The 27592-nt window shown below is 42.5% G+C and overlaps 1 protein-coding gene across 4 annotated transcripts in view; it reads left to right on the top strand.

The window, feature by feature from the left end:
• The first annotated feature begins 11763 nt into the window (after positions 1-11763).
• Positions 11764-27592, top strand: part of DLG5 (discs large MAGUK scaffold protein 5) — a 110221-nt gene continuing 94392 nt past the window's right edge. For all 4 annotated transcript variants that reach the window (XM_065639210.1, XM_065639208.1, XM_065639209.1 and 1 more), the window contains exon 1: positions 11764-12762. In XM_065639210.1, coding sequence (XP_065495282.1) covers positions 12462-12762 — 301 coding nt within the window. In that variant the 5' untranslated portion in view covers positions 11764-12461. The remainder of the gene's footprint in view (positions 12763-27592) is intronic.

Genomic DNA, 27592 nt, shown 5'->3' with positions numbered 1-27592 from the left:
GCACTTCAGTAGAAGGCTGTAGTCGTTCCCAAAGGAGCACAGCGAGTTGCTCCTGGCAGGCGGGAGCAGGAGGGCAGCGGATCTGTGCTGTGAAATGGGACGTGCCTTTTGTTGCAGCGTTTTCCATGCAGCAGCGATGGTTACAATCTGCGTTCATTCTCCGTGGTGAGCACTGAAAACCAGCTCCAGGAGCTGCTCTGAAGCACGAAGTTCTGGCAGCTCGCTGGGCAGCATCTCTCATTCTTCAGCTGCTGCAGAAACCCAGAGCGAGGCTGTATTAAAAATACATGAAGGTGATGCTGAGACATGCAAGAGACAGATGTTTACGAGAGAATAATATGACAGGTGGTCTTCCCTGTGTACAGCCACAGCAAGATTTAGAAGGATGACTTCTACTTTGATGTCTGAAAGCCACAGGGATGCCTGTAGCTTTGTTGGTTCCCATCAGATGTGTAACCCAGTTCACAGCGGTCTTTTGAGCAAGAGCTTAGTATCGAGTGGCTGCGCTTAGGGGTTTGGTTGGCCTCGAGCTTCTTTGAATACAGCGTTGTCTTCACCACCACAGTTCCTCCTAGTTGTATGTAAAGCTGCTGTGTGCATCAGATGGTAAAAGAGTCTGACTCGTGAGTCCAAGCCTGCGAGATCAGGAATAACTGCATGTTCCTTTTGGAAGCAATGATGGTAGGTGGGGCTGACGCTGCACAGCAATGTGGTGGTTTCTGCAGGTGCTGAAGAAAGGGGGAAGAAAGCTGAAAAGACAGAGAATGCGAAGATAAGCAAGGGGATATAGAAGCAGAGTGGAAGTATTTCTCTATTTGAGGGGGGAACAGAAAGGTGCCGGCTTGGTAAAGCGACACACAGATACTTGTAATCTCTACAAGGAGACCCAGTAAAGTGATGGAAACAGCTGGAAAATATGTGTGTTCCTGAGAGCTAAGATTTTGTACTGGAGATTACTGTCACTGGCTGTGACAAGTGACGGCTAAATTATCATTCATTCATTAGATGACTATGAATAATGAGTAATAATTCTGAATTATTTTCTTCAGTTATTATATGTTTGGTTATAATACTCTTTCAAACAACTGTGCACAGTTACAGCTCCTTAACTACAGTGATACGCTACAGTTAAGTGTAAAAACTGCTGTGCAGGTTGGGTTCTGGTACAGTCCATATGGAAGATCACGTCTAAAATTAGGGGGCAAATAAGAATCTGTCCTTTAGTGTTGATACCTGCAGTTAGACCAGAAGCACTCCTGGACAATCATTATTTTAGGAGTTTTTAATAATGTGTAAATCCTGCTACTGGGCCAAGATACAGAAATTACATTTTAGTCCATGGATAAAAGAGGACATGCGGGTGCCTCTGTGACTGTGGCTTTCATGGCCCACAGAAAGCTGAGGTAGCCCACGGGATTTCATGCCAAGTTCTTCCTCCTCCATGATCGCTGTGACCAGAAATGAAGCTGTTGTGAAAGCAGCAGGTATCTGGATTATTAACCACCGGCATTTTCTTCTTCTTTTTGTGAAAGTGGCTGTTGGCTGGCCAGCCTTTCAATACGTATGGCAATTCTATCTGCATGCACCTGTATAAAATGCTAAATTGTACAGATTTTTAAAAGCAAAATAAAGAAAATAAATTGCCAATAAATGCAAAAGCAATAGTGAGATTATGCCAATAAGCATTAGGGATCCCAGAAAATGCTGAAATTAGGTTTGAGAGTTAAAAAATATTTGAATTGATTTATTATTCAGGTTTTGTTGGTTTCTGAGAAGAATTGGTTAGCAGTGTGGTGTGATTCACCCCTGGTTTTAATCCTGTGATATTATTTTTCTTCTGTTACTTCATACAGGAGTTCCTTCTTAAAGTTGGCTCTTCTACAGAATGAAGTCCTTCAGGCTGAGCAGGGCACAGTCACAGGTGGGGGGTTCTTTGACTCAGGCAGATTCACAGCACCTCTGTTGTAAACTGCTGATTGTTTTTGGAGGGACAAGGATGGCCTTGGCCATGTCGTGGTGCAGCACCAGCGGCAACGCTGGTTGACTCATTGTTGAAGGGCACAGTGGGCAGGGGATCTCCTTCATGCACACACTGGATGAAGGACACATCTCACTCTTTACCCTGACCCCTGCACTTTTCCCGTGCAATGATGCTAAAATGTTTGCTGGATGTGTAGGTACTTTGACAAGCCCACACAACAACTCCTTCCCTTTCCCATATGCCGTTCTACCAGATTTTCTGCTCGTGCAGACATTTTCCAGTTACATCAGGGGCTTCCTCTGAACTTCCATTTTTAGGAAGATACTCAGTCCTTCTGACTTACGCCACTGCTGTGCATTTCCTAGTTCCCCTTTACGTTTGTTTCTTTCTCCTTGTCCTTCTCGCACAGATTCCTGCCTTCTGGGCCCACCGCGACTGTCACTGCTGGTGACACCGCGGCACGGCTGTGTCAACCGAACTGTGCCAGCGGCTGCCTTCAGCTCGGCCGGCCAAGGTTACTGTGAGCTTTGCCTGGAGGGTGATTCAGCCACCCAAGGAAAAAAAAACTCCTCAGCACATCTGGATGTGGAAATTTACTGCCATCAAAATCACAATTACGGTCAGATCACTTTGGAAAAGACGACCTTATTATATAAGGGAATGTATTCGTACTCTAAGCTGAAATGAAAGGCATCTCTGCTTCGTGTGGCTGTTTGTCAGCACTGAGAACTGTAGCCAGCTGTTTCATTTCTCTTTATCCTGCTGCTGGTCCTTCCCTCTTACCTGACAGTGTTGTTTCCCTTGTTTGTGTTTGCACATATTCTGTTGAGAGCAAAAATAAGGAGAAGCGATGATCAGCACAGCAGCTTTTGGAAGGTAGCTGGCACACGTAGAATCATTTAATTGTTGCTGCCACAGACTTGTGTGACCTGGGGAAATCTTTAGGCTCTCTGTATTTTAGATTCAGTCTATTAAAGACTATTAAATCATAATAGTCTCTCGGCAGCAACGTGGTTGTGAGAGGAGATGACAGAATCATCAGTGTGAGAGAAGGGACTATGCTTGTGAAAACTTACATGCTATACAGAAGACTTAGTAAAAGGCATATACTTACCTTCTTAGGTTTTTATTGCCAGGATGTGTGGGTTAAACAACATGATTGGCATCTGCTGTGTATAGTTCTTCTTTTTCATCTTCCAAAGAAAGCAGAAAAAGGCTACAAGTTGCTCTTCTTAAGTCACCTGCAAGACAGATGCTGCCTTCTGCAGGGAAAGGAGAGGGGGTGACACAGTGAAGCTCTGTGCTGCCTTCAGGATTCTGGAGGGGGAGAGTGGCAGCTCTGCATACGAGTAGAAGGGAAAAATTCTAATAGTACAAATAGCCCATAGTAAAAAGGATAATATTTGGCTTGCCTTGCTGATGAAGTGTATTTATCCTTCATGGAATATCCCTAGCAGACTTGGAGAGATTTTATTTCAGTTATTCCTTAGCACAGTATTTTTATTACCACATTGGGGCTTAATCCAAGTCCCCTGGAAACCAATTAGAGAACTGCAACTCGGCAGAACTGGACGAGCTTTGATACATGCATTATATTAAATATTTCTATCCATGAAATTCCCTCCAGTTAATGCATCTTTATAAGTTTCAAACAGTTGCACAACACTTCTCTGAACATCGTGGCTGCAGACTTGATCCAGGAAGAATCATTTTAATCTAAATCCTTTGTAAGGCTTCCGTGCTGCTCAGGACTTTCTCAGATGTTTGTTCTTATTCTGGGTCATGCTGTTTGCTATACGTTCTTTTCCGTTTATTATCAAGATGGGATTTTTCATATGTTTTGGGAGTTCTTTTGTTTGTTGCTCAATTCTGACAAATCTTGGCGTTTATAACAATTTAAGTTTTAAGTTACTTTTATGGCATTTTTCTTTGAAAAATACTAGTCAACTTGAACAGTTGAATTTTTAATTTTTACTTTTGTGTTATGAGGAGAAAAATACAGATGTGCTGAAGATTTTTAACTCAGTCTAAACTGGATGACCAAACCTTGTGGAAGCTGGTAATGCAGCTGCCACCGTGCCAAGCTGAGACATTATTTCATTCTGGAAGTCTCTGACAGCTTTCCCATCCGTGCCAAGGCATGTACACTGGTGCAGAGGCTGTGTTCCTTTTGCTTTCTAAAATGGAGTGTGATTTAGGAGTTACTTCATTTCATGTTAGTTACTGTTTTCAGAACTGATTTTAGTTAAGTCCAGTATTTTTGTAATGCTAAATGCTCCTCAGTCTTTATTTGCATCTTGGCTCACAGTCTGCTTTGCCTGAGCAAATTGACTAGACCAAGTTGTACAAGGGTTTCTTTTTGACTTTATTCTCACTGCAATCCCAATCTCATTTTTACCTCCTAAAAAAATAATTTTCTCCTCCCACCCAAGGAATATCTTGCAATGTTAAAAGTAAAAATTTCTCCTCAAATCACAAACATATGCAATTTATGCAGTATTTATGTAAGCAGACATCAATGTATCGCTGTCAAATAGCAGATAAAATCTTAGCTATGGGTATGACGCATGTGGTCTCCTTAAAGACCAGCATAGTTTTCAACCTCCTGACCATCTACATTTGTCTGGTTTTCGCAAAGACTGTGAAACTGTACACAATTAATAGAAGTACGCTAGAACTGCTTTCCCATATCATAAAGCAGATGAATTCAGAATGCTAGAGCATTTCATCATGAAGCAAAATAGCTTTTGTTGGACTTGGGTGATGTTCCCCTCGAGCTGGATGCTCCCCACAATCCTGCTCATCTGCTTCCATGTACAATAAGCTGCTGGAGTCAAACCAAATCTGGGCATTGGTCTAATCCAATATGCAGATACTCTGGGTACTGCTTTTTTCAGGCTCCTCCTGTAGCTTAACCATTACAAAACTGACGAGCTGTGGGAGCAGCTCTTCAGGCGTGTGCGACAAGAGAGGTGTTGCACTAGATCTAGAGAAACACAGAGAGCCACAGTTGCGTGCACACCTGTCTTTGTTTCCTCATGGAGCTCCTTGGGCTCCGACTAGAGGTGTCTGAACTGCCCTGCAGCTTTCAAGAATTATTGGCTTCTATTTAGCATCAAGAGCCTTTTTCTTCAAGTCCAGCTGTCCCACGATTAAAGTGCTGCCCCATGCTCACCATCTGTAAACGAGTGCGTTTTTGTGTGTCTCAGGCAGTGTTTCCTGGGGCTCTGCAAGCATGCTGCCCCTGAGTCTAAAGCTCTGCTTTGTCATTTCTGCCTGCTAGGCATGATGAGATGGTTTTTTGCTCTTTCTATACCCGTGGTGCTAATGTCTGACAGGAATTACATTCAAAACAACTTCCCTTTCTCTCTGGCTGCATTTCTTTTAACAGACTAAATTTTCTAATTCCAGAATAAAATGTGTATGTTTTGGGAGACAATGAGCAAGACGTCTGAACCGAAGCCACTTAAAATCAATGGAAGGATCAAGTCTTAGGTCCTTTCAGTCTCTTCAAGATCCTCAAAAACTTAGCTTGTAACTGAGATGTATTCAGCTCCAACCCTTGCATGTCAGGGAGCAGGGGAACGACTTGCTATTAAAAGTATATCTATAATCCTTAGCAGATCTGAGGCTTCAAATATGAAACAGAATACAAGAAAATACCCTTCCTTATTCAAGAGCCTTTAGATGCAAATACAGTTTGAAAACGCTCGTTGCTGACAGAAGAACAAGGAAGATGCTGAAACTGTGCCGAGTCCTTACTGTTACATTTGTCTACCTCCTTCATCTGCAGTTTGAGTTTTCTTTTAATGAATTCTCAGCTTGTGCACATCTTGATTATAGGAGTTACCCAGGGATGTTCTGGGCATCCATTTGCATTTGTCTCCCCATTAGTGCTAAAAGAAGCAAAAGCAAATGATTGGTGTGAACAGCCCCTCTTGGCTTGACTTAAAAACTGACCTAGAAATGAAACTAATAACAAACTGCAAGTAACAGCTTTTAAAGGGGGCTGTTTAACATCTGCTCGCTTAGAGAACGTAACCACATCACAATTCAGCCCAGTTTCCCAAAGAAAATTCAATTGCTCCCCAGTTCTGTTCTAAACAGATGGTGCTTGAGAGGTGCATGCAGGGCGCCTTCCCTCCGGCTGCTGAAATTCTCACGGCCCTGTGGGATCGCCACGAATGTGCCTCTGTAGTACTGCAGGTCTTCCTTTGCTGTCTGTTTTTGGAAGGAGTTGTCTGAGAAACAGAAGGGATTGTGTTTATTCACAGCTCCCGGAGAAGCCATTTGCCTCCCCTTTTCTTCTCCTCCCCCCAACAAACCAACCAACCCTTTGTGCCAGGTATTCTGCCCTAGAGGAGCACCTATTCTTCCTTTTTTAACAGGCAAATCTTTAGTTCCTTAAGTAAAACTTCTTTTTAATTTGCTTCTTCCACAGCCCATGGAAATTTAAAGCCTTCAGCAGACAGGGTGTTTTCTTTGTGTTAGACCTGAGCGAAGAAACTGTCTAATCTTCTTCATTCCAATTTGAATTACCAGTTTAGCTCCTGCCCAGAGTGTGAATAGGCCAAAATAATTATAATCTGAAAACCGCCTAGTGCACTGCAAGATGAAATGACCAACAGGTTTTAAGGCTACAAAAAAGAAAGAAAAAAAAGGCAAGCAGCAAATGAATCCTCTGGTCTGCTTTCCTTCATACTGTATGTCATAGGAGCTCATTTAAGAAAGAGCTAAACCATTTCCTGGAGTTCACGGTTACACATTTTTAGGAAGACAAATGATCCTTGTGCTTCTGTGCGAGCCCGGCAGCCGCTCCCTCGGCCCGCAGCTCCAGCAGGAGCACTGCGGACCTCAGGATTTATGGGCACAGCCCATTCCTGGAGGCCACACTGCCAGGTGAAATATTTTGCCTGCGCAGCACTGAGATCGCTCACATTATGTTTGGGGTTTTTTTTCCTCCTTATGGGTAAATGAGATCTGACCTGCTGGCCAATGAGACCAGTATCTTCCTATCCTGAAAATGCTAATTAATTGTCTATAAGCTATATCAAAATGAAAAAAATAAACTTCTGTTGAGAACTGCTTAGCCATTAGTATTTCATGTAATACCTACTACAAAATGTCAATTGTGTTTACCTTCTATCTAGACAGCTCTAATCTTAACTTGATATCCCTTGTATTTTTCATATACCTGTCTAGGAGATTGTATAATCTTCCTCCGCAGGATGCACAGTGTTGTCAGCTTCCATTAACTTACTATAAAACTCTCGATATTTTTCTCTAAACCCTTAGTTTCTTGAATCATGTGATTACGTGAGAAGCTTAGCTTTCACCACAAAACCATTTCTAGCACACATGGCTGCCAATGAAGCCTGAAGACCTGTATCCTAAGGGCTCCAAAACCAACAAGCAAATAAAATGTCTCCCACGTACTTAAAAATGATAGAAAAAAACCTCCTAATCCTAAAGAAAATCCTCTTCTTTTGGCCATTGGAATTTCTGACTGGTTCAGATTAATGGCACTGAGGAGAGGATTTACCAGCAAAACTACAGCAGCAAAGCTGCTGCTGTGACTCGGGCAGCAGTCAGCAGGTGGATGTGGAGAAGAAGGACGTATTTGAGAAGGCAGGTATTTTTTGCACAGAAGACTATTGTCCTATAGAAAGTCCTGTTAAAGTGAGAAGAAGAGATCTGGTTTAGAACTCAGATGTTTCTAAAGTATGCCTTATCAGAACATACCAAGCTAAAATAATACAGTAGTATCACTCCATATGTGGATGACCGACGTAGAATACAAATCTCATCGTCTAACAGCTTTTGGAGGCAAAGCTGTTGTGAGATAGAACAGTCACTGGGCACAGTCCCTGCCGTTGCAGGTGCAATGTTATACCATTTTACTGAAATTAATCTTGAAAACAGGTATGCTTGCCTGCCTGCCTTCCTTCCTCTCTCTCTTTCTCCCTCTTTCTTTTCTTTCTTTTCTTTCTCCTTTTCTTTCCTCTTCCCTTTCCTGCTTGATTGTCGTGATGTTCAGAGTCTTCTCAGTTTCAGCCTAAAGTTCTCTGATCTGTATGGAAGGTATATTTTACAGTGAGAACTATGTGCTAGATTATGTGAATTTGAATCTCTTTAGATTCTAGTGTGAATGTATGACACAACATAGTATTTCAGGCAAAGTGCTGAGTTTGCATACACAAGCATTATGATTATTGCATAATAAAAAGGTATATTGACAATTACAGGAATACAATATTGTACTAAAGGTTGGATTTTTCTTCCGCTGCTCTTGACTCTGATCTTAGTATTTTCAAAGGCTTGCATCTTAAACCTAGAGAGGGAGGTGTTTCAGAGGCACATATACCAAGCAGATACTCAAACTGACTTTTCGAATTCCAGTTTCTGGTTTTGAAAATCATCCCCAAGGTCTGATGCCATCTTCAGCCTTGTGTATTTTATCAATATTTGAAAGGCTTCATTTCTGCATGGCAACACTAGTGTTTCTCATTTTCTTTCTGAAAAGAAGATACAAAATTGAATAAAAATAACCCCCAATTTCTGCCTCCATGTCCCCATCCTGTTCCCCAAATGTTTCTCAAGCTTCCTATGAAGCAATACCTATGCATAGGTATTGCTCGCCTAATATGCCCTCTCAGAAAATCAATATATTTTTTCTAATGCCCAAAGCATACATCCACAGTAGCTTAATTTCCAAATCTTAATTAAAAAAAAAAAAAAGAAAGAAAGAAAAAGAAAAAAGAAAGATTTGGAAAGCTTTTCCAAAGCTTAGAAAAAACTACTTAGCTGCTTCTTCTGCTAACCTGTCAAGCTGTGGTTTGAATCCAATTTTACACAAGCACCCATGACATTCTGTGTCAGGGCTCCATATTTAATTACATTTTTTAACTCCTTCCTTTTATTTGGTTCAAACAAACAAACAAACAAACAGTCTTCCTTTTCATACTCTGATAAACACCTGTTTGATTCTTGCATATTCAGTGCAAACTGTAGACTTTGATCCACTTCAGGGATCTTAGATTAACTTAGATTTTAGTTCTGAAAATTTATTCCACAGATACTTTTTTTCTTTTTTTTTTTTCTGAAAACTTGGCAAGGGAACCAAAGGAGTTTGCCTATTTTTTTTTCTTTTGGCGAGGGAAGGAAGGAATTAATTGAAAAAAAAAATTGCTTCTTACTTTGGCAGTAGGGTTGTCCATTCTGGGGCACTGTAATGACTTGAATTTTGGTAACTTCATAAACTTGTGTTATAATGAATTTGCATATGTTTCATAGTTTCAGTCTTCAAAGATGACCTGTATACCTAAGTCTTATGAAGACTTTCCCTGCACTTGCTGAGGAGGGAGCCAAGCAATTGGGGTAACAGCAACGTCCCTCTCTTACACAGGCAATTGCTTGTCTGGGGACCCATGGATGAGAGAAATGTATCTGTGCAATGAGAAATGTATCTGAATTTATCTGAGAGCAAATGAGACTCGCCACTTCTGAGAACAATGGAGTGTAAGAGAGTCAGAGATGATGGAAAGATGGAAACTGCACTACCAGAAAGAAAGAAACTGATGTGACAGGGATTTACCTGGCACTATCTGAGCAACTCTGATGGGAGATGTGCATCCACAAGCAAAAGGCGAGGTGGGCTGCAGGATGAACAGAGCCCTGTTTTATTTGGAAGGGAGGGCAAAGGACTAAGACACACATTTGGGAAAGGCAGGAGTAAATGGAGTCCAGAGCAAACACTTGCCAAGGCACACCTCCTTCCAGACTTTGGAACAGGTCTGGAGATACCCGAGTCCTGCGCTACCCGAGCGGTGCCGTTCCTGTGCTCTGCAGCCGCTGGCCATGAGCGCGTACCTACCCCGAGTGCCGAGTCAGGCAGAGGATGAAAACTGAGATTGTTCTTCAGCACTTCAAGTAGCGGAGGACTGCTGCATAGATCTAATGCACGGCTCTTATCGTAATGGCCCATAATGAAATTTGGTGGTTTGTTTGCTGTTCTTAACCAGGAAACTATATAAGCACACACACACAATAAAATGTTATTGTTAAAGGACTGCTGGGATTAGAAGGTCTTAAAAAATAGGAAACACTCAAATAATTTGTGAAACCTTTATTCAGTCTTCTTGTGTCTTTGCCTTACAAAACATTTCAATTGCACGATCAGTCGCCCCCGGTTCTGCTGTCGGCACAGAGGGCACTGCCTTGGCACGGGCTGCGAGCTCCGGCTGTGCACCCGGTGACACGGGGCAAGGTTTACGTCTTGCTGTAGCTTTTCACTCTGTCCCGTTTCAACTTTCTTTTGCTCAGTTGAAGACAACAATTAATGCATACTGCTGTTAACTAGTATTTCTTGAATGTACGATCACTTTACTGGCTAAACTTTCCCCAACTTATTGGAGAGAAACAGGCAGATTTTCTGAAGAATTTAAATAGTCTAGAAAGAGCACAGTTTACAGGAATTTACAACATTAGTCATTAGCCAACAAAGCTCTGTGTATTTTGTCTAGTAAAGAAAGTTGCTAAAAGAAATGGATGCAAAATTAGAAGAAATGAATCTAAAAGAGCATACATAACAATGGACCAAACGTGAAAAACTTGTTTCAAAATCATGCCATACTTTCAAACATTGTTTTAAATAATGAATTTTAAGGTTGAGAAAAATCGCTAGGTCCCTTTATTCTGTATCTGTCTCCACTAATAGTAGCAGAATGCATACCATGATTATGCAGATAACCCAAGGCTGTTTTCACACACAAGAGACATCATCACCTGCTGAACCACATAATGTAACTCGAAACTCAGCTCAGCACCTGAATTCTCCAAATGGATGTGTTAACAGAAAATTTCAGGGAAGAATTGCTTCCTCTTGTACCTCACTGAGTCCAGCTCTCTGGACACTAACTAAAGCATAGAAGTGATGGGACAGGAGGCTTTCAGGTAATTTTGATTGCTACTAGATGTAACGGGGAGAACACAAATACTAGTAACGCTCTTTCTGTGTCATTACAGCCACCGTTATTTTTGCAGGATATCAGAAACGTGCCTGCACAGCAAGGCGAGTCTTTCCCATAAAATGTGAATTGAAGGTTATAATTGCTTGTGGCCGTTGTGCAGTCTGTTCCCCCAGCTGTCTGCAAATTAAGGTACCATTCAGTGCGGGTGATGCTGGCAGAACAGAAACGTTGTTATTCTCCTTTTTCTTTGCTAAACAATCACACGCTGCTGTTGCTGCCGAGCACAGACACATCTGCACTCTATTTGTAAATTACCTGGCCTCGTGAAACTGCATTTGGCGGGAAGATGAGCCAACAGATATTACCAATGTTTAGATCTTTTGTTTGAAAACTTTCATTTTGTAAATTCCAACGGGCAAAGCCCCAAACGGTCTGTTATTATTCTGATGTTTTGCTTTTTTCCAGTTCAGGATGAAGCAAACCCGGGCGCTCGGAGCTGCCGCCCCGCCGCAGGCGCCGCTCCCGCCGCTGCACCGCCAGCACCTCCAACAGGCGGCCGCTGCCGCCGCCGGACAGGAGCGCCGCCCGCCGCAGCGGGGCCTTTGTCTCACCGCCCAGACAGCCGGGGCCGATCCCCCGCTCCCGCCCCGGCCAAGCGCCACTTCCCCGCAGGGAGGAGCGGGGGGGACCTCCCGCAGGCCGCCCCGCACGGTGCGGGGGGGGGGGGGGCGTGGAACGACACGACGGGGGAGGCTCGGCCCGCTCCGCCCGGGTGCCGGCGCCCCGCCTCCGCGCCGCACGGGGGCCGGGAGGCCTGACTGACGGGCGGCGGCCGGGGAAGAAGCGGCGGCGTCGGCGGGAGGCGAGCAGCGGGCCATGCGCTGCCGCAGCTCCGTCTCGGCGCAGGCGGCAGCCTTGTGCAACCAATATGGCTGCGTGCGCCCGGGAATGAAAGGAGGCGCTTGGAGCTGAAGCCGTCTCCCCCCACGCCCTCCCCGGCCCGCGGCCGTGTGTCCTGTAGCGAGCGGACGGAGAAGTTGTCGGGGCTGCCCCGCGGGGGTGCCCGGGAGGCGGCGGCGGCCCTTCTCGCGGCTCCCGCTCCCGGCTGTGTCGCTCCCGCGGGCAGGGAAGAGGAGAAGTTGTTTCGCCGCCCGGGGGGGCGGAAAGGAGCGAGAGGGCCGCCCGCGGGAGGAGGAAGAGGAGCAGCAGCCCCAGCGGCGGCCGGACCCCTGTCTGCCTGAGGGGCAGCGCGGCGGCGGCGCCTCCCGGCCCGGAGGAAGAGGCGAAGCCGCCCTCGGCCCAGCTCCTGCCCGAGCTCCGCGCCTCTTCCCCGGGACGAAGTTTCGCCGGAGGCCGCTGCGGGTGCGCCGGTTGCCGGCGGAGGGCGGCCGGCGGTGCCCCCGCTCGGCCCGCGCCTCCCCGGGGGCGGCGGTGGCGGAGCGGCGGGGCCGGGGGGCGGCGGTGCGCGGCCCCGGCGGGCGAAGTTTGGCCGGCGGCGGCCTGCCGCGGCCATGGAGCCGAAGCACAAGGAGCTGCTCGCCCAGTGCCGCCAGAGCCTGGCGGAGGCCATGACCGAGGTGGACAAGGTGGTGGAGCTGCTGGAGGCCGCCGGCGCCCTCGGCCCCCGCGACCTGCGCGACCTGGAGGCGGCGGGCAGCGGGAAGGCCGAGCTGCTCATCGCGCTGCTGCTGGCCAAGGAGCGGGACCACTTCCAGGACCTGCGGGTGGCCCTGGAGAAGACGCAGCCCCACCTGCTCTCCATCCTCTACCTGAACGGCGTGGCGGGGGCGCCGGCGGCGGCCGAGACGGCCGGTGAGTGGGGCCGGGGGGCGCGGGCACGGCGGGGCCCGGGGAAGGTGCGGGGAGGGGGAGAAAGGCAGCGGCTGCCCTGGGGGCTGGGCAGCCCGGGGACCCCCTGCTGAGGGTGGGAAGGGAGCGAGGCGGCTGCGGGCGGGGGTCGCCCTTTCCGGGGGCGGGGGAGAGCTCCCCGTGTTCGCACTTGGGCTCTCGATTCGTGTTTTGCGCTCCCGATCCTTTTCCTTTCTCTTTTGGCGGGCGCGCCGGTACTGGTCCCGGAGGGGTGCCGCGGATGCTGTGCGGTGCCCTTAGGAGAGGCCGCCCCAGCCTGGGCCGTGCTGCTGCTCCCACCCCCTGGAGCCGGGTGCCGGTGGGGGCTCGGGAGAACCGGCCTCGAAGGGGTTTTCCTCCCCCGAGCTCTTCTGGGACCGCCGGCCGCGTTAAACAGTCGCTGCTTGACCGGGCAAAACTGTGCGGCTCCCCTCGGCAGCCAGGCTGCTGGAGTAGGCTGGCTGGCAGGAGGCCAGCAGATGTGCGTTTGAATAAATATTGGAACTATTTTTCTCCGGACAAACGTGTGTTTGTTTGATGCTGTGTTACTGTAACTCTTCTTGGTGGTTGGAACAGGAAAACAATTGGTTTAGCTGCAAACCTAGACAAAAATTGGAGTGTAAACCTCCTTCTTAGTGAAGTTAGGCTTTGACCTGCAGGTCTTCCCCTATTCTTCCGCCTCCAGAACAAGCCACAGTCTGCTTTTATGTGGACAATACCAGGCTTTAGAAAAAAAAAAAAATTGGTGATACTATGCAAGGCCTTGTAAGGGCAGATGTGTTTCTGGATGAGAAATGCTTCAATTGAAGTAAATGGTAATTCTGTATTATAGATTACAGATAAAGAATATGCAGTTGTTCAAGTGGTGTGCAGGTGTTCTCTTCCGCTGTGTGTACAAGCTGACTGGTTCAGAAATATGGGGTCTCGTTTTGGTTTTGTTACCAGATTTGGCAGTTGTAGGGTGACTACCTGTTTACCTAAGAAACTGCATTGGGAGGGCTTCCTGGCTCTTACATTTCTTGTAAGAAAATAAAACCCTTTAAGAGCTGCTTCTGTTTGGAAAATACTGCTTGCACGTGCAGTTGCACTGTGTACTCTGCCCTTATTTGAATGATGCTGTTCATGCTAAGAGTTTGGTAAACACAAAAAAATGCGTGAGGGTCTAATGTTTTGTTTTATGTCAGTGTATTATAGTGTATGACTTTGTGTAATGTATATATGGCAGGACCTCACAGGATGGGAAAAATGGACTGAATAATAGACCTCAACACTTTGGACGTTATATGGTCTGACATCAATGGGAGATGAGGGCACTTTCTGCCTTTCAGAATAAGACCCAGGATGTTTTTGTATGATCAAATTCATACTTGGTCTTGTCTTGTTGAGAAGATGCATTAATGGTACTGGGCTACTAACATTCCCCAGCCTTACAAACAAAGATGTAAAACATGCATGCCAGGAAAAGGTGAAGTAGACGTTAGATATACTAATACTCTTTATTTTTAAAAGACAAGTTGGAGTTGCGAACTGTCTCACAACACTGAGCTCTTGAGGGAAAAGTAGTTTGATTGGCAAGATGAACTATGTCCTCCTTGACTGAATGTGTTCACGAGGCTAATCTGAGTTAAATTAACATCTGTGTAGAGAAAGGTGTTCACCTGACATGATGGGTTTTAAAATTTTGGTGCTTTGATTTATCAGTATTCCTAAAGAGCTAATTCTGAGAGTTAGGGTTTTGCCTCCCTTGTGATAAACATATCTACAAATTAGGACACAGGAGATTACTAACAGTGACCTTAAGAATAAACCATCACGTACGTAGGAAGGTAAAGGACCTGAGCCTTCAAGCGCTGTTGTATATATTCCAACTTCACTCCCTGAGGAGGTCTCATGGTAACTAGTCATGAGGCTGCTTGTATGCTCACTGAGCGCCTCTGAAAAAATCCTGGGCTATGCCCAAGTTTGTCCTGGATGTGTTATGCAAAGAGCTAATGTTTGAGGGTAACTGCTGTAAGAGGGTTCTTGTTCGAACCTGTATTCAGATGTAATTGGGTTTTACTCTGATGTCTCCCTGTAAGAAGTCTGACCACCCATCTGCTCTTCTGCCATTTAGGAGTTTTACTCCTTTTCACTGGAGATTTTGAAGGTCCATAAGTCGCTTTTTCATTTTTGGGTGTAGTAGCAAACTGTAAACATGGGAGCAAGGAGAACTGTTGGATTTTATATTTAAAATACTTAAACTAAATACTCCTTAAAAACTAAATACTCCTTAGTATGTATTGTGCAAAATGCGTCTGTTCTTAAAGGCAAAAAACATGTATCTTTAACATACCTTTACTTGAACCTATCCAGCTGAATTAATTTTTAAAATTACCATTAGTATATGAAAAAACAACAGTTTACAGTGGTACACTTAATTGTAGTATTGTTTGGAAGAGGAGGCTAATACAAAGTACATCCTCTGAATGCTTGGTGGAGGTGAAAGTTATTTATAACCAATAACAACTTGTGGTAGTGTTTGCTAATTTCTTTTTCCAATGCCCTGTTGTGAGGGAAATGGGAAGGTAATCAGCAACATAATTTTGTTAAAGCTGCAGAATTCAGCTTACAGTCTGCTCACTACATTAGCATGAGTGATTCTCTTTCCATTTTAGTATACACAACGTGTACCATTACTTTGTTTTCTTCCTTCTCGTTTTAAATATCATCTCCTGTTGGACTTTAAAGGCGATATGTACACTTGAATGGAAACTCAGGCTGTTATTTATACCCACAGTTCTTATGGCTAGCTGGACAATGTAGAGCTGACACTTTTGTAAGTATTTGTCTACACAACAGGGAGGGAAGTAAACAGCTGGTGTGACTGCTAAAGGGAAAGAACTGGGGTCCAATAACTGCCAAAAGACTTCCAGTATAGACAACTCTGTCTTTACATTACGAGGAGCTTTCTTTTCTTCTTCTTCTTCCCCCAGTTCATTTCCCATGTAAATATATTTTGCCTTCTGTAGTGGGTTTCGATTGCTTAATGTAAGCCTATACCTATATAGTGGTTTGTGGATCACAGTTTCTCCAGTAAAACATGTATTCTAAAGCTTGTTTTGTTTCTAATTCAAGAATAGTGTGCCTAACAGTGTTAGTAAACAGAGTGCAAAATCTAACAGGAGACTGCCTTCTGTCAAAGCAGAAGCTGAACGAAGTGCCATTTGCTCTGTTTTACTTAGTCATGTTTAGAGACACCAGCCCCTCCTTGAGTAAGACCTTTACACTCTGCTTTTGCGTAAATGGTTCTGTGAGAAATCGACTCTGTCCATGTGAAAGTGACCGACTGGCGGATTTAAAAATATCACAGTACTTTGCACAGGGACTAATTTCTAAGTAGTATGCCAAGTGCTTGTCTTTATTTGTTTCGGGGTGAATTGATGGGTTATTATTAAATACTTGATTTGGTAGATTATCTCCATCATGCATGTGAGAAGTCCTCTGTCCTGGTAAAATAACATATCCCTTCTGATGTGGAAATGAATGATGTCCGAGCGTTCAATTATCTCTTAGATATCTTCTTAAGCGGATAATATTTCATTCTTATAGTTGATATAATGTATACTTTGTGACATAAAATGTGCCCAAGACAGGAATACAGTGGAAGATACTTCATTTTGACGGGTACTATTAAAAATGTATTTTCTTTTAAATGTATTTAAAGGGCTAAACCAGAAATCTGATGGGACTATGTAGGCTTTAGACTGCCTCAGATAATGTAGAGCTTTGTACTTAATGTTTTTGTGATATTAAAAATTGGGAGAAAGGTGAGTTTTCTTGTGAAGCTTGTAATTTGTTTTTGGGATGAGCTTGAGGGGCTACAAAGGCACTCTTAGCGCTTTATCCTCAAGCTGAGCAGATTGTTAAACTTAAAAAGCTTCACTGCTGGTTTCACCACTATTAAACTTCTAGGTTCACAGTTTCCTTTTATATTAGCAGTTGGTCTCCTGCTTTTCTGTACCCATACGGCTGCTATCAGTGAGTGCGTGTCTGTAAGCTTAACCGTAACATAATGGCTTTTTTACTGTAAGGATTTAGCACCATTTTGGATTTCAAAAGCAGAGCGTGTTAGGCTTCAGAGGTATTTTATTTAACTGTTTCAAGATTGGAATTTAAGTTTTAAAGCTTCAAAATTTAAAGTTCCAGATTGATAGCATTTTAAAGAGGGTCTTTAAGGGGTCAGGAAGGAAAAAAGGGAGATTGTTGTAGATTGACTTTGAAAGTTCTCCTTCTGTTATTTAATAAGACTTATTAATGACTCTTTTTCTGTGTGTTTTTTTTTTCCTCTTTTTTTCCCCCCCTCTTTTCTACTTCTCCAGAGCTCAAGTGTTTATTTCCGGTCTAAAAAATTGTGGGCATTTATAGGAGTAGGAAAAAGTTAGAATTCAAACTTTTATAGCTTTTGAGAGGGATTATATCAACTTCCTCTCTCTGCTTTATAAAAAAAGGAGTTGTTTCAGACCGTATCGAATTTAAAGTTTTAAGTTCTAAATATTGCAAAGTCTTTTAGCATGTTCAGAAACAAACACAAAAGGCAAGCTCTGTATGTGTGAATGTAGGGGATGGAGAGCTGGGACCCACTTCTCTTGCTGGCACCACTGAGGACGCCCACGAGAAACGCTGTAATTCCAGGTTTTTCCCTGAGGAGCCGGGAGTGGGGCTGCCTGGGGCTGGTGCTGGGGCCTCCACGTTGTGCTCCTTCTCCCCTGTCCCCACAAAATGTTGCTGGTGACTGGCGAGAGGAGCTCGTGAGCGGGAGTGAATTTGAGTGAGTGAGGAGCCGAGGGGTTGTATGGAGAGTGTGAGGTGCAGGGGAGGGATGTACTGCGGGAGCCAGGGAGAAGAAAGGGGATCTCGGGAAGCTGTGCGGCGAGGTAGGGGAACAAACCAGTAGATGTGCTTGGAGATGAGAAAAAATGCTGGAAGTGTGCATTCCCTGGGAAAGGAGGGAGGGGAGTATGAGGAGAAATTGTAAAAGCATAATTTACTGACTCAAGGACTGAACTGACAATTTTGCAATTAAGTACAATTTACACTCCCTTCCGTCGCTGAAAATTGAAGAGTGGGAGAAGTAGAGCAGTATGTCTGGGTTTTTCCAGACCTGTTATTAGTTCCCAGGGCAGCTTTGCAAGCCTGGTTAGGGGATTTCTTAAATAGTGCAGATGAAAATGCAGGCAGCATTCAGAAGTCACAGTAGAAGTATAGGTCTTCAGCAGTGCTGAGCAGTAATTAAACTAGATAAAATATCCACTGCTAATTTTGTAGTACCTGTGTCTTCTGATGATCTCAGATTTGTGTTATCTCTTGGAATTGCCAGGCTAAAGAAATGCAATAAGTTTCTGGCAAGTGTCCAGAGCGATATTCCCAATTAAATGTCTAATAGTCAGTGAATGGAAGCAGGCTCTCCATCCCAAAGAAGGAAATGTGTGTTTTAGTAGTTCACAGATGCCAAGGGCTGTAGTTCTCAATGTTTTGCTTCGCTCAGGAGGATCTGGAAAGAAAGTTGGCCACAGTAAACTCATGGGGACACAGTTTTTGTCAGTGTAAAATGAATTAGTAATAATTTTTGTGCTATTGGTGCATACAGCTATCGAGCTGCTTTGGATGCATGCAAGACTGGGTGTTGTACCAAATTACAGAAGAGAAACATACGGTTTTTGAATGGTTCTTTTAGTTTGTTACTTTTATGAGCATCCTGAAATAGACGCAGAAATTTCACTTTCAGATGTGATCAGTGCTGCTTGCTTTTACCACTTTCTGTGGTGGTGTTTTCTTTTTTTCTCCCCTTTCAATTTGCTTCTTGGCTTCCCTTGCTCCTGTTAATTCTCTTTATCTTTCTCCCTTTAGTCCTGATTGTTATTTCAATTATTATTTTGTAGCATTGCAATTCCTTATTCAAAATGCTGGTCACTGGAAAGTTTCTAGTAAGTCTCGATAAATTCCTTCTACTTTTCACTTTTTTTCTAATAATTCTTATGCAGTAAAATCTCAAGGACAGAGGTATCATCTTTCAGCTGTTCAGTCCCAAGCATGTTTTGGGTGTTACAGTATGAGGTAGTTAGTTCCCGTGGTATGTGTGGTGTGTTTTTTTTAAATAAAATATATATATGTGAACAATCTTAAAATGCTGTACATGTAATAAAGCAAAAACGTTTCCTTATGTACAGTGTTCATGGTATTGATTGAGATGGCAAAACTTACTAGTGCATACAACGTAGTATGAACAGAGCTGTAGTAATGAAGCTGAGGCATTTAGGCTTCTGCGACTTACCGAGTTAAATTGTGTAGTCAATGCTGAAACATTATTTGTGACCTTTAAGATGCAAGTCATCACCTGCTTTATTGTGAACTGTGATAACGTAGAACTGAATCATTCTCGTGTAGGAGCTGGAAATGTCACACCGACTGAGCTTTGGCTTGAGGCAAACCAATACTTTCCTAATGAAAGCACAAAAGATGGGTCCTGTTCCCTGAAAAGACAGGTAGTGTTAGTGGATCCGAAATGTTGGAGCCTGTTTTCTTCCAAAGGGAACATATTTTGGAGTTCTCGGTGTCACTCTGGTATATTAATTCTTGTTAATGCAAAATAGAATTACTAAGATATTAAGGCAGGTCCCTAGTACTGTAGCTTAGAAACCAGTTCAAAATACCTAACATACAATGTTTGCTGTATAATTGATATATTTATATGCTTGCCATAGGTTGTGGTGCACCAGCAGGTATATTGATGGTGACAAATGGTAATAACAGCATCTCTTGCAGTTGTAACTAACAAATAAGGTTAAATTTTGGAACTCCTATGGTAAGCTGTTGTACAAGAGGAGTCTGATCTCCGCAGGGCACCCTTTGCAGGCTTGAGAAGCTGGTGATAGCAGGTGGAGTACCTAGAATTGATGGTTCTTGAAGAAGCTTATGGAACACATGGCCACTAGGGGTGAACGCTTAAAGATATTTTTCTTGGCAATGAATGATTGCTGGGCAATACAGAATAACTTGGTAGAACTGCAAAGTCCTCCTTGCCCAAACAGGTGTCAGAGGAAGTTAAGAACAGGCCATTTTATATAGATAATTCCCACCTTCTCCTTCCTCACAACTTCTAAAGCCTCCAATTTCACAATTCCTGGATTGAGTTGCTCAGCAGTTTGCTTGCTCGCAGCATTAATTAGTTTGTTCCAGAGAGCTGCTGTTTGTATTTTAGAATTTTTGAGTTGGCTGCTAAAGGAATTGAATTTTAAGTAGGCCATATTGCCTTGATTCAGAAGCTTTCCAAGCATGCAACTGGCCTGTAGCTGGAAAAAGAAAGCAAGCAAGAATCTAAAACCAGTAGGTGTTTCAGCTGGAGAGTTGGGGGGATTGAGTAAACAGGGGCAGTCTAAGGGTTGGTTCTTGGCAAACTTATTACATGATTGGCCAATTATTGTGTATTCAGATGATAAATCATCTGCTGGGATGCTGCTGCAATTCTCACCTCTTCACACCTGAACCCTCAAAGCCTGCGTTCTTTGAATTTATTTCTGAGTTGCCTTTCCTAGAAATCCAGTAGGGAGCATTCACTCTTATAATAATATACCTTGTGACAATGTTCTTGCCTCTTGTGCCCCCTTTCCTTTCACCTTGGCTTTTTATTCTACCTGAACATAACTGCTGATTCATGAACATGCTTGTTATTCGTGTACTTGCTTTCCAGCATGTGAGTAATCCCTGTTTATATGCGTCAGGTTAGGCATGTGCAAGTGTTGGCAGGATCCAGACCTTGGATTAGACAATGTCTTCAGTAAAATACTGCTTGCGTGCTTGGGCCTGGGAAAGTGAGGCTGGTGGCTGTTTGCTGTAGTAGCTGTAGTGTAGGTTGATGTATTTTTTCCTGGAGGATTGATGTAAAATGTAGTTGGAATTCTGGACTCACTTGGTGCAGTTGAGCTATGTCCTGTTGATGTTGGTGCAGCAAAAGCTTTGCTTTTAAGTATATTCTTCCTTTCCGAGACAGGCCACTAGGTGTGCATATGTATGGTTTTCTTTAAAAGCATCAGAACTTTTGGATTTGGGAAATAAAGCTCATGAGGTAAATATCCATATCAAAATTACCCAATACAGTTGCTAAATTGCTGCATAGATATTAATTTATTTTAATAAGCATAAAACTATATTTATCTCCTTTATTGTTTCTGTTTCTTGTTTGTATTTGTTTTTCTTGTAGATAGCTTTTTCCTGTTGCATGCCATTTTTTTAAAAACAAAACTCTAGGAAGATATAGTTTTGAGACTTGGGAAACCACATAATCATGCTTTTTTGGAGCACTTAAATAATTTTAGGTTGTCTTCCTCACTTATGACCTTGCAGAATGAGGGATTGATTGAGTTTGTTGGGAGCTCTTCAACTAGAAGTTGACAGGAGGTTGACAGATGTGGTTTTAGTGACTTCTTTCTGTCAGGAAACTTTGTAATGAAGTTTTAAAGTTCTCTTAAACCCTTCATAGATTATGTTGTGAACATTTGCAATGATTTTTAAAAAGGTCTACTTTGCATTTAGATCATGATGTTCTGTTTTTCAGGTGATGTGCAAGTGAATGTGTGTTTAATGGTGGTGAAATCAGGTTATCTAAAGGTTTTATTTGAGGCAATATGCATCACCACAATGCAAATATTCAGGTATTGACTTCACCTCTTAATCTTTAAAATAATCGTGAGCGTCCAGTCCGGTTTTTGCCTTCTGAATGCATGTATGGGAAAGAGTGATGTTATTTGAGAGCTTGCTTAACCTTTAATGGAAGATGAGGCACGTTTTATTTTTAAGAGATTTGCTCTTTCAGTTTGTTAAAGGCCATTTGGCTTAAGTAGGTGTGGTTAGAAAGAATATAAAAAGCTTAAGTCTTAAACAAAACCAAGAAAACCCAAACAAAAAACCCCAGGCAAGCCTTAGAGGACTGTAGGCTTTCCCGTGTAATTCATCAGCTGCCTTCTTGTCATCAGCTGCTCCATCATATAGTTCTTGACTTGGACTAGACTCAGAATGAGCTATGTAGGTACAGCCTGAATTTTAGAAATAATAAAATGGCAAAAAGCAATACTAAACCCTCTCAAAATCACAAAAGAGTATTCTCAAGAGGGAATTCACTTTCAGTTATAGGTTTTTGCCTTAAAGTGTTGGTATTTTTTTCCCCTTTTTAACAGAAAGGAGTATTAAAAGTATAACTTTCTTGTTCAGCCTCTTTCCTGCTTTCTGTGGCAGTGGGCCTTGGGGTGCTCAGACCACCTGTTTCCTCTTTATTTAGATATGCTGCAACAGCTTCGCTTTACCTCTGCCAGTGGGCAGGCAACCTTGGCGCTTTTTGCTGAAGAAATGTAAGTTTCCAAGGCTTCTAGTTGCCCTTTGGGCATATTAGGAAAGGAGGCTTTCTGTAAGATGCATTGACTACTTTAGGTTAAGGGTCTGATTAGTCTGCCTTAATGGGTTAAAAAAAGCCAGCCAACCCTGTTGAGTAACATGAGACTGACTTACATATAGACTGCAGATGTGAACTTTGGGATATTTAGTGAGTTATTTTTCTGAATTGCTGGCCTTGAAAATGTGTAGACCAGCACTTTAAGGTACACTACACAAGCTCATAATTTGAATATATTTATCTCTCACCCTGGTTCATGAACCTTTCTTGTTTTTCTGGCATCTTTGCAGTAGTCAGGAGAATTTAGTGCGCTGTATTGCTGCAAGTGGCAGAGCAGTGTTTTGACTGAGCAGAAGGTTTGTTGATAACGCTGAGAAGCAGTTTTGGATACTGAGGGCAGAGATACTTTCTGCCTCAGGTTTTTAGAACTTGGTAGGATATCAAAAGTATTGGTATTAATATGAAAAATAGTAAATACACGAAGGAAATAATCAGGCAAGGCTGGTGCCAGTCCTGTTCTGCACAACATTGTTCAGCTGAAACTTGTGTGTAATGTGTGCTGGACTGGAAGGAAACACAATGTATAAACATTAAGCTGTGTTTCTATCTCGGACTGAGTTGATCTACAGTGATACGCTGTGCATACATGACTTGCATAAAATTTTTTTTGCCAGGGAGTATCCCATTATACTGTCTAGGATGTCAAATCCCCATTTAATTTTAGGCACAACTATAGGCACAACAAATTCATTAAGTGCTGCAAAAAGCCAGGTCGTTAGTACAGTTTTCATACTGAACGTTTGCTCTTTTGGGGCCCCTGATTTCCTCCTTCCCAGTGATAACTGGAAGGCAAAGGCAGACTGGTGAAGCTGTAAGGATTGCAGTGTGGCTGTTACCTGGCTACGGTGATGAGCAGTTTACTGCGCATACTGTGCTCTACAGTGTGCTCCTGTGTAAGGAATTTCGGGGTGCTATACTGTGTGTTGCTCAGCATCTCTGGGAAGTTATTTTTGAATTCTTCTGCATCTCTGCATTGCAACAATACAGCGTCGACTTCATTGGTTTTGCTCTGAATCTGTTTAGCTTTCTCACAGACACATGAGCCAGGTCGTATCTGAGGGTTGTAGTAGCTGATGTAAAGAATCTACATAAAGTGTTACATAAATTTATCTCATCAAGTGCATTTCTATGTGTATGTTTATGTATGGAAGTTTTTAATACATGCTGCTTTAGTAATGAAAACAATTTTTTCTGGGAGAAGTTTTTACATTGAATGTAGGCGAGATTTTTAAAGACCTGTTCTCTCTTATCAGAATTATTTAGCATATTCCTGCAATGTATTTGAGAAAACAATCAAGGAAAAAAACAATGCAAAATTAAAGTTTTGCAGAGTTATGATTGCATATGTTATCATTATTGTGGAAGACATGAACCCACAGTAATCACTAAAACCATTTTATAGCACATTGTGGAGAAATAATGTTCTTACCTGTAAGTTTGCCACGGCTAGAGCTTCCCAGATCTTTGACAGTGAGAGGAGGTGACTTTGGATCATTGGGGCTTTAGGATTTCTGACCATGTAGGTTAGATCATGAGACCTTGGCCTTTGATTTAGTTGCAACTAATATCAGACTTTGGATAGTATCCACATATTATGTGGAATTCTTAGTATTAAAACCACTTTTCTAGTCCTGTTTCGGAAAATCACTAGCAATGGGCTTAATTTTCCTAATGTTTCCGACAGAACTTTGTTAGCTTATGGAGGGAAGTCTTATTTGGCTGGTTAATCTCTGTTCTCTATTTTCTGCTGTCCTCATGTGTTCTTCTTTTCACATGGGGTGCACGGTGAAGACGGGCTTCTCTGCTTTCCTGACAGTACTTGGTGTAGGGGGGGCCTGTTATGTACATGCGCTAATACACACACACGCTTGTGCGTCTTAAAAGGTGATGAAATGGAATATACTGTTTTAAGTAATTACTTTATTCTTAATACTACATAGTTTTAATCTAAATTCATTTTTATTTGTTTCTTTTTTGTATTGTTCTTCCCACTTCTCTCAGCAGTGTGATCTCAATAGGGGTTATAATTATGGTAAGATATTGTATAACATTGTAAACTAAAGAATCCAGGAGCCACTTTTGTGACCCCCACTTTTGTGGAAGATAAACATGTAAGAAAGCACTAGTAGGGCAAATAACTCTGCATTCCCTTAAGAGGTATCCTTATGTTAACGACATTTTCAGTGAGACTTGAAAAGAGTAAAGATCAAGTACACTTTTTTTGAAAATTAAATTAATTCCAATTTGAAGAAGTTATGTATAACACCAATGTCTGATGTTTATGTTCTGAAGTTGTTATGTTCTGGATAGCAAAGTTGTTCTGAGCATTTGTAAATGAAGATAAGAAATAGGTGTGGCACATTGGGAAGTTGTAACAAAGCATCTGTGTCTTTGGCTATTGGATTGCAAGGCACAGCAGTGGCTGGGCTTATCCAGAAAGGACTTTTGAAAGTTCTTGAAGAAATAAACTTGTTCTTGGGTTCTGTTGTGCTGGGCAAAAATGATTTAGGATAGCTAGTTGTTCTGCTCCAACATTATAAATAAGTACATCTGCAGCCTTCTGAAAAATTTGTGTTTGTCAAAATGCTTATTCATCTCTCAGGTATTACTGAAATTATCTGTGTGGGGTGTGTGTGTTTGTGTGTGGTGTGTGGTTTTTTTTTTTTTTGGTTGTGTGTTGTTTTTTGGTTGTGTGTTGTTTTTTGTTTAACTCAAAGCAAGTACTTTGTGGCTTTATTTCTGAATTTATTAGCGTAATGAAATACATATATATATATGTGTGTGTGTGTGTGTGTATACATATAAACTTTTCCCGATAGCCTTTCTCAGATCAAGAATAGAGGTTAAATAAAGTAACTTTAGGTCCTTGAAAGCTGCATTCTTTTGTTTCTATCAGATATAATGTGCATCTGCATTTTTGGCTGGAGTGGCATCACTGGGAAAATATGTTATTCTAAGTGTTCTACACAGCCCTGGGTTCACTAAGAACTTCATTAAGGGTGGACCTGCTAATGCTTATGCTAAGAATGCTCATTTCATGGTAGTATAAAAAACGATTGCAGCTTCAAATAATCCTCCTAAAAATGGCCTTTTAAAGAGAAGCTTTCTTTGCCAGTTGCCTTCTGTATAATTTCCTTTCAGCCATTTTGTGGATGTCTAAGCTGAGCATCCAGCATTACTGATGTTAATTGTTCTGCCTTAGCTTCCTAGTGCAAAAATTGGGAATAAACATCGTAGAGGTAAGTGTCAGAATGCTGTGAATGGAATCACCATCTCTGAAGGACTTGGGGAGTTGTGCCATGCAGGAGAGGGAAAACGGTGTGTATTCAGAGCAGGACGTGCATAATGTATTGTTAATAAAGTATGAGGCAACTCATTGCAAAGACTTCCTGCATGATGAAAATCAGTCGAAGTTCTGTAAGGGGAAAAAATAGATCATGGGCAATTATATGTGCTTGCTTAAGCCCTGAGCTTGTTTGCAGAGCTAGGTGGCCTTCCATAGGCTTGGGTTGGAGTAGGATTTAATACTATGTGCAACCTGCCCTGCAGCTGAGGTGTTCTGGGATCTCTGGGTGTTAGGAGAGCGCGCCAGCCAGCCTGGCTGTGGGATCTCTGCCTTGTATCGTGGGTGGAGTGATGATGGGCTTTGCAGAGGTTTAGGGCTGAGAGGTGGAGGGGGTGGCTGAGAGAAGGGGGACCTAACTTGATCTTTGTCTGGAATGGCGATTGTGAGCATTCCCTGTTTGCCATGATACGAAGTCCATTAAGTTAGCTGTGATTATCCTCATTACTCGTTAGAGTTTGCGTGGAGAATTCTCTGCCACATATAAGAAATGTTTAAAAAAAGCTTTTTTTTTCTTTTAAGTTTGTGTTTGTTGTTGTGGTTTGTGTGTGTTGTGTGTGTGTGTGGTGTTTGTGTGGTTTTTTTTTTTTTTTTTTTTTTTTTTACAAATACTGTTGTAGTTGTTGCTGTGCTAGTTAAATACATCTGGTTTTGACATACCAGTTTGAATACAACAATTAAAGGTTAGGATGTTTGTTGAGGCGAAGTCCAGGGCTCAGCTTGGCCACGTATGCAGTGACCCATAACTGAAAATGTGTATGGATACCCTTATCTCTCATGCATTCTTAAATTTGTGAGTTCATGACCCTAAAGTTAAGAATTTGCCTCTGAATATTTTGCCAGATTTGACTTCAATTACGTAAGTCTACTTCGTGATTACTTTTTCAACTACTGCGTAAAACTCATGCAAAAAGCCCTTTGCAGTGCATGGGAGATGTAGTTGGGTGGGATAACCATGGTAAAATGCTTAGTGCAAATTTGTTGGTAATCTGCTACTTTTAGATATGCAAATGGTACACATACGATGATAGAATGTGAATTGACTGCATTATACGAAGACAAGATTATTTTTTTCTGTGCTCAAATGCTACTTGCAGATCTGAAATAGAAGCGTATTAACATTTAAAATGTGCAATCTTAATACTGTTTTCAGACACTAAGCAGAAAGTGTGTTCGTGAATTTGCAGTTAGTGGAAAATGTCAAGCTAGATGTCATATGCCTTGCTACTGGATATTCGTCTTCAATGCTGATGCTGTGAGAAAATGGGAAATTATAGAAGTATAGTCAAACTATAGTTGCCCTACCATGTTTTGACATGGGATTGCAAAATTTGTCTTGAGTCTGAGTGTAAAGATGACAGCTCACTTCCAGGTGAAAAGTTGATTCTTAGGTGGAAGAGGGGTTTTTTTGTCTCTTTTCTCAAAATTGGCAAAAATTCCTCATTTCCATGAAAGCACAGATCATGGATTATAGCGTCAGTAATGAATTGAAGACTTTTGGAGAGGGTTTCTGTCATTCAAAGGAAACTAATATGTGAATGTGAACACTATGTCAACGCAGATCATGCATTACAAAAATAAATGATTTGCCAAGTTACATCTTATTTTCCTTAGCATTTATGTTCAAAACGATGGGTTTTTTCAACAATTAAGCTCACTTCACAGGTTCAGAAAGGTGGCAAAATGCAGTTTCACAGTTGGAGAGGTTTGAAGCAGAGAAGAGAGAAGTTCATCTCGATGGACAGAAACAAAGCTGGGAATGCAAGACCTGTTCCAGTGCTTCGTTAGACAGTGCAGCCCACAGAAACAGGAGTGCAATTGTCATTATTTTCAAAATTAGTGCCTCAAAATACATGATGCAAACTAAAGCTAATATTAAGTGCTGTGACTGTGTCACAGTAGCTGTGTCTTCCTGGTATATTTTGACAAAAATAGCCTACCACCCAGTACAAAGAAGAAATACAGGAAAG

The sequence above is a fragment of the Caloenas nicobarica genome, chromosome 7, assembly GCF_036013445.1.
Source record: "Caloenas nicobarica isolate bCalNic1 chromosome 7, bCalNic1.hap1, whole genome shotgun sequence".
Classification (NCBI taxonomy): Eukaryota; Metazoa; Chordata; class Aves; order Columbiformes; family Columbidae; genus Caloenas; species Caloenas nicobarica.
Note: the sequence above shows the minus strand (reverse complement) of the source record. Positions and strands in the feature narration are given on the sequence as shown.